The 6,540-nt window shown below is 54.4% G+C and overlaps 1 protein-coding gene across 2 annotated transcripts in view; it reads left to right on the top strand.

Annotated features, from left to right (window-relative positions):
- SYNDIG1L (synapse differentiation inducing 1-like) overlaps positions 1-4,166 on the top strand; it is a 16,201-nt gene extending 12,035 nt beyond the window's left edge. The window contains exons 2-4 of one of the 2 annotated variants that reach the window (XM_012724714.1): positions 757-1,229; positions 2,371-2,511; positions 4,090-4,166. In XM_012724714.1, coding sequence (XP_012580168.1) covers positions 816-1,229; positions 2,371-2,511; positions 4,090-4,137 — 603 coding nt within the window. In that variant the 5' untranslated portion in view covers positions 757-815 and the 3' untranslated portion in view covers positions 4,138-4,166. Of the gene's footprint in view, positions 1-756; positions 1,230-2,370; positions 2,512-2,668; positions 4,020-4,089 lie in introns of those variants that run through there. The other variant, XM_004681697.2, reaches the window with a different exon arrangement.
- Positions 4,167-6,540: the final 2,374 nt, after the last annotated feature.

A 6,540-nucleotide genomic window follows, 5' to 3' on the forward strand; every position in this document is an offset into this window, starting at 1 on the left:
GGGGCAGGCAGGGATCGAACTCATTAGAAGTGACTTAAGCTTCTTTGTGCTGTGCTTTAACCCGCTGCACCACCAGGGAGGGCCCCAGGGCTGATTTATGGCCACAAGAATCCTTTCTTTCCTTCTCAAGGACTGGACAGGCGACTCACCAAGGCCTCCTGGGGAAGCAGGGCATGGGGCAGGGTTGAGTTTGATGCATCCATCTGCTCTGAGTGCCCTGGCTGGCTTCCCACCCTACCCCACCCCATACCTCTGCCCACAAGGACCCTTGAGGCTATCAGTGGTGCTTAGGCTGAGGGACTGTCCTGGCTAGAAGTAGAAGGAGGGATATAAACGTAGACTAATAAGAAGAGAACAGTTGGGGAAGCTTGGGGCCGTGTCGTGGCATCCCAGGGCATGGAAGAAACGTGAGGGGACAGTCAGGTACATCCCCTCTTTCTCTCCCTCTCCCTGCTTCCTGCCTCTTCACCCTTGTGTCCCAGCCTCTGTGTAGTGGCACAAAGCTGACACTCAAGAAACAGGTGCTGATCAGGTCAATTAAGCCAGAGAAATTAAACCTGCTCTGTGCGGTGAATAGTGCTGCTACTCCACAAGCCAGCGGAGCCTCTGGGGACAGCAATGGTGCAAGGTCCCGAGCTGGCCAGAGCCAAGGCGGGTGTGAGTCAAGCGCAACTGCAGGGCCTGCGTGCGTCTCCATTCCCAGCCCAGCCCCTGGCCCACTGGCCTCGGTGTCAACCTGCCTTGTTCTCCCTGCAGGCTCTCTGAGGACTGCTCGGCTGGCCCAGGCTCCTCTCCCCAGAGTTGCCCCCAGAAGCATGGAAAGTCTGAGTGAACTGCAGAACCCACTGCTGCCTCGGAGCCCCACACACCTCCGCGGCCCCTACCCCTATCCTGAGACTTCGCCTGGCTGGTCCTGCCAGGAACAGCTCTACTCCTACCTCCTGGGGGGCGCCAGCCCCACTCACGCCCACCAGCTCCTGGACCCAGGGTCCCTGCAGCTAGCGGTGGAGACCTGGTACAGACCCAGCTGCCTCCTGGGGAGGGACAAGGTCAAAGAGCCCAGGGCAGGCAGCTGTGAGACCAGCTTCACAGAGAGCAGGCAGCCCCAGACTGGGCCCGTGGAACGGTCTGCAGAGCCTGGGCCAGCAGAAGATGTCACCATCCAGACGGTGTCCTACGGGGTCCAAGAAGAGCTGCAAGGCCCGGAGGATGACCAGGAGGAGGAGGAGGTGAGTGCATGTGCTTCAGACGCAGGTTCATGGGCCTGAGGTGAAGCCAGGGAATCTGTACGTTACCAGAGAGAACTGCTGAACAGAGCGTGCCCAGGCCTGGCCGATTATTGAATAGCTTTTCTTGTTTTTGCTTTTCTTCTCTCTTCCCAGCTTTAGATATACCTGATGTGTAACATTGTATAAGTTTCAAGTGTACCTTGTGATGATGTAATTATGTGCCTGTTGCAAAATGATTACCCAGATATGGTTAGTTAACACGTCACTCACCTCATGTAATTACCAGTTGTTATTACTGTTGTTGTGATGACAACATTTAAGATCCACTCTCCTAGCGACTATCAGGGTTATTAACTACAGTCCTTGTGCTGTCTGCTGGGTGGGAGGTCCCAGAACGTACTCTTGTCACTGGGGCTTCATGCTCTTTAACCAACATTTCATTTCTCCCAGGGCTTGTCAACTACCAATGTACTCTCTATGAGCTCAGTTTTTTAGATTCCACTAAATAGCAAGAGTCCCTAATTTGTGTGGATGGATAATATTTCGCTGATCACAATTCCACTTCGTCTATCCCCCTTCATCCATTGACGAACATTGAGTCTTTGAGAAAAGTTCATATTGTTATGTTTTCGTAATTATGTCAGTAATTTAAACTCAAAACAGGAAAACTACATGAAGATAACTATTATTTTAATGGATGTATTATAGTCTTTGTTATTCATGCTTTTTTCCCTCTTACTTTCCAAAATAGATCTTGCTGTCCAGTTTTATAACCTGAGTTTTCTTTCTAACATCCACATAATTTAATATTTTTCTACAAGGTGATTTTAAGGGCTATAGAGTGTTCCATTCTAAGTTCTTCCATCATTTATTAATTCCATCTCTGGAACATTGGCACCAAGATTGTTTCTACTATTTTACAATTATTAACCTAAGACGAACTTCTCAGAAAATACATACTGTATTCGTTCGTTGTGATAAACTCTTAAAGATGGAATTGTTGATTCATTGTTAAAGCTTTTGGTAGAGTGACCAAACCCGGCCCACATCCCCACCAACAGCAAATGAAACTGTCTCTGCCCTCACTGTTGCCACTGGGTACTCCAGGGCCTGGTATCCAAACCCCACTCATGTTTTGCAGAGTGATGTGACGTCAACAGAGAGTGAAAGTGAAGACCACTTCCTCACGCTGCCTCCCAGGGACCACCTGGGTCTTACTATCTTCTCCATGCTCTGCTGCTTCTGGCCACTAGGCATTGCCGCCTTCTACTTCTCCCAGGGGGTAAGAGCATCCGGGGCCCAGGGCTCCCATTCTGACCACCTCCATCCACTGGATGGCCTGGCATGAGGGCAGGCAAGATGGAGCCAGGAGTCTGGTGGGCAGAGCTGTTTTGCTGGGCGAGGGATGCTTCTTTTCATCAGCACATCTCTTTCCCTAGACCAGCAAGGCCATCTCCAAGGGGGACTTCCGTCTGGCCAGCACCACCTCCCGCCGGGCCCTCTTCCTGGCCACACTCTCCATCGCTGTGGGGGCCGGTCTCTATGTGGCTGTGGTGGTGGCTTTGGCAGCCTACATGTCCCAGAATGGCCATGGCTAGTGGCCAGTAGGACCTGACAACTGACTCCCCTGCTCTATGAGGCTTGGGGTCGCAGACTCTCTGGAGAACCCTGGCCCCTGAAGACACCCCACGAGAGTGGCTTGTTGGGGAAGGACTCCCCAACTGCAGCCTGCAGGGCTCAATCTTCACCTCTTCTGACCCGCTGCCCCTCGCCCAGGCTGTGCTGGGAAGCCGGCTAGGGCTGCCCACCAGGCCATCCAGGCAGGGCCTGCCTTTCTGACTTGAGGCCAGCTAGGAGCTCAGCCCATCATTTCCTTTCCCCCCGGAGGGCCTCCTGCCCTGCAGGCAGCCCACTAGCCAGCTCTGCCAATCTCTCCACAGAGAGCAGGAAGTACAAGGAGAAAGGGAATGCCTGAGGGACAGGGGACCTAGTCCAGCCCTTCCAGCCCAGAGGGGTTGCCACCCTGGGGACGCCTACACTGAGCCAGCATCATCCCAGGTATACATCCTATCAGCGCTAGATCAGCCCTTTGGGAAATGCAATGAGAACAGACCCTGGGGAGTAGTGAGTATGGATAAGGGGAGGGAGACTGGACCGGCATGGGGGCTCAGCAGCAAGCCGCACTCAGGAAGGCTTCCTGGAGGAGATGTCCCCTGAGCAAGGTCTAAAAAGTTAAAAGAAATTTGTTTTCCCATAACCTGTGGGATCATGGAAGGGGGCATGGCAGGAACCTCCTAAGAGGGTTCTAAGCAATTGGGTTTAACCTCGAGCACCCAAGCTACATCCAGGCTACAGCCAAACTGCAACCATTTCTGAGAGGACCGCTGGGCAGGCTTGTTTCTCAAAGACCAGCGATGTTTCCCCATCTCTGAATGCAGACAGAGAGGGTGACCTTTGGACTTCTTCACTGATGTCCCTGCTCAGAGATGCTCTCAACATACCCAGTCATTAGGGAGACACAGAATTTTAGACAGGAGGGCAGCAGACTGGGAGGCAAGCCTGTCTAGGCTCAAGTTATAGGACCCACTTGTGCATGATTTGGGGGATCTGGTCATTCCCAGACCCCCTCCAGAGCCCTGGACTGTGAATCCACCCCTGACCCCCCTTCTCTCACATCCTCCTCCACCCCAGGCCATGGCCTAACCCCCCAATCCCTGCATCCCTTGCAGCCCCACAGACCCAGGATCAGCAGCATTATTGTACATATTTATCCTTGTAATAAACATTTCTGTAACATCCGGTGCCCTCCAGGCCTCTTTCTGTCCTTGCCTGCTTCCACCTTTGTTCCATTCTTCTCCAGGACGGACCTCCATCCCCAGGTCTAGCTGGCCTCCAGCAGCCTTCTTGAGAAGATGAACCCTTAAGAGGAGGGGTGACCAGCGTATCTACCTCATCCCAGGATGCCTCTGCTTGGGGGGGAAGAGGGGTGTGGCCGGGGTGTAGGGGGGATGCCATCCATTTGCCTCATGTAAAACCCATGTCTGGAGAAAGCTCCCTTCTAGGATGAAAAGCCTCATAAGTGAGGAGGAGGAAGGCATGTGAGCCAAGGTCCCTGGCCCCACAAAGCTGCTTGGGGCCATGAAGGGTTAATGCAGAGAGTGGGGGGCACAGAAGAACCCCACTTCCCTGATGCTCCTTATTGAGTCTCTCCTAGCCCCCTCTGGGAGCTGCTCCTGAAAGGTCTAGGGAGGAGCCATCTCTGTCTGCCTCAGGCTCCAGCCACAGCACTAAATCCCCAGTTTCCTCTAGGTCCTAGGGCCTGGCAGAGGAATGCCAGCCCGGCCTCTAGTCGCTGTTACAGAGAGCTCAGAGTTGGGGGTGATAGGGGGTGCTCATATGTTGCTATGTGCAAGGCAAAGCTATACCTGTGCACATACATGCTATGTGACCTGGGCGCCCCAAGACAGAGACTCACAGGATGTTTGTGAGGGGCCACATTCAGCATAACATTTGAGGAGGAAAGAGATTTGGGCTGGAGATGGGGATGGGGTGGGGTGGAGGTCAAGCTCTGATGCAGGCCTGACTGAGCCTGGGCCAATCTCTGGGGAGTCTGGAGCCAGAATGCCCTTCAGAGCTGACCTAAGTTGGGATACAGGGACCAGGTTTTATACCCTCATCAATCAGTCATTGGCTGCAAATCACTCAGAAGAGGTGTGATCTCAGGTGAAGGGGCTTTGTGCAGTCTCCCAAAGGAGACCTGTACTGTTTGCTGTTTGCTGACAGCATCTGCAGATGCTGGAGGGCTGAGCCCATCTATTGCCAAGGTCTCCGGGGTAGACTCCGGAAGGCACCTAGATCCCCTACTCACCCATGGCTGATCCCTGGCCACCCTCCCCTGGACCCACAGAACAAGCTAGTGTCTGAGAGCGAACAACCCTGTGAGCAGCCTCCAGCCAATGACAAATGGGAGCTGGAGGACAAATACCCCGAGGGTCCTGGCTCTGGTTGGGAGAATGTTACTGTGTTCTACACTGGCTTCCAGATTCCCCAACAAGTGAGCGCCCCTGGCCCATAGCAGCAATGTGCTTAAAAGGATGGCTACCCCCATCTTCTTCCTTTTTCACCTACCGTGTTTCCAGGTGTCATATACCAGTAATGGAATATTTGTCTTAGTGTCTTTGGGTCCGGGGAACCCAAACCAAGACACACCCATGTGCACATCTATGTAGAACTTGCACGCACACATGTGCACCAACATGCGTACAGATGTGGACACACAACTGCCCTGTGCTCACCCCTGGTAGCGCCCACCCATGTGTGAATGCGGCCTGTACACACTCACACGTGCACCCCACACATGCTGCGCATGCTGGAGGAGGAGACATGGGCTGGAAGTCTCCCCGAGCCCTGCCCACTCTGCACTGTCACCTTAGCACCTGCAGGACTCCGAAGCCCAGCGTCGGGAGTGAGCGCCACACACGTGGGCCAGGCAGCCTGCCCCTCAGCCCCAGCTATTCCCGCTTCCTCCCCAGGCTCCAGAAACTGCTCTGGGCCTTGAGATCTGGGAGAAGAAGCAAATGATTTCCTACATGCAACCCTGTTCCTGCTACCTACCCCCCTCCTTTCCTTCACCCCCATCCGCTACCCCCCAGCTGCCAATTCAGGATCTGCGAAGAAAATGGAATTAGAAACCGTGTCTCTAGGGCATTCTCTCCCCAGCAGCCACCCAGGAAGGGCCCATCCTGCCATCCCAGCCTCCTGCAGACCAGTCCCAGCAACAGCGCCTGGCCCCTCCTGCTGGCTGAGGCCTGCCTCCGGGCAGGCCTGCGGCACTATAGGGCTCCTGCTTCGGGGAGCAGGTGGGAGCTCTGCCTGTGTCTCACCACCTGAGCTTCCTGGGACGCATGGGGGGTTTGCAGCAACCCCCCCTCAGGTTAACTCCTCAGGCTAGCAGAGAGAGGCTGGGGGCAGGGAGGATCCCCTGGGTAAAGGTGCCCGCGTTGAGCTGCGGTATCAGCACATCTGTGCAAATATTACCAATTATTTTCCTCCCTATAAACACCCAGCAGGAAGGCAGGGGAAGCAACCAACCCAAACTGTTTAAAATAGAAACAGAAATTGCTGCACTGGGAAGTTGGGGCGACTGGCAGAGCTAGGGCCCTGTACTGGCAATCTGGGGTCTCCCCCCTACCAGCTGCCTTGAATCGCAGCTGCTCCTGCTGCCCCCACCCTGCAACACCAACTCAATTTCGCCCCCACCAGCAGGCAGAAAAGCTAAGAAAGGTCCCCCCTAGGGGCTGGCAGATACGTG

The sequence above is a fragment of the Condylura cristata genome, unplaced genomic scaffold, assembly GCF_000260355.1.
Source record: "Condylura cristata isolate star-nosed mole 26May11 unplaced genomic scaffold, ConCri1.0 scaffold00013, whole genome shotgun sequence".
Classification (NCBI taxonomy): domain Eukaryota; kingdom Metazoa; phylum Chordata; class Mammalia; order Eulipotyphla; family Talpidae; genus Condylura; species Condylura cristata.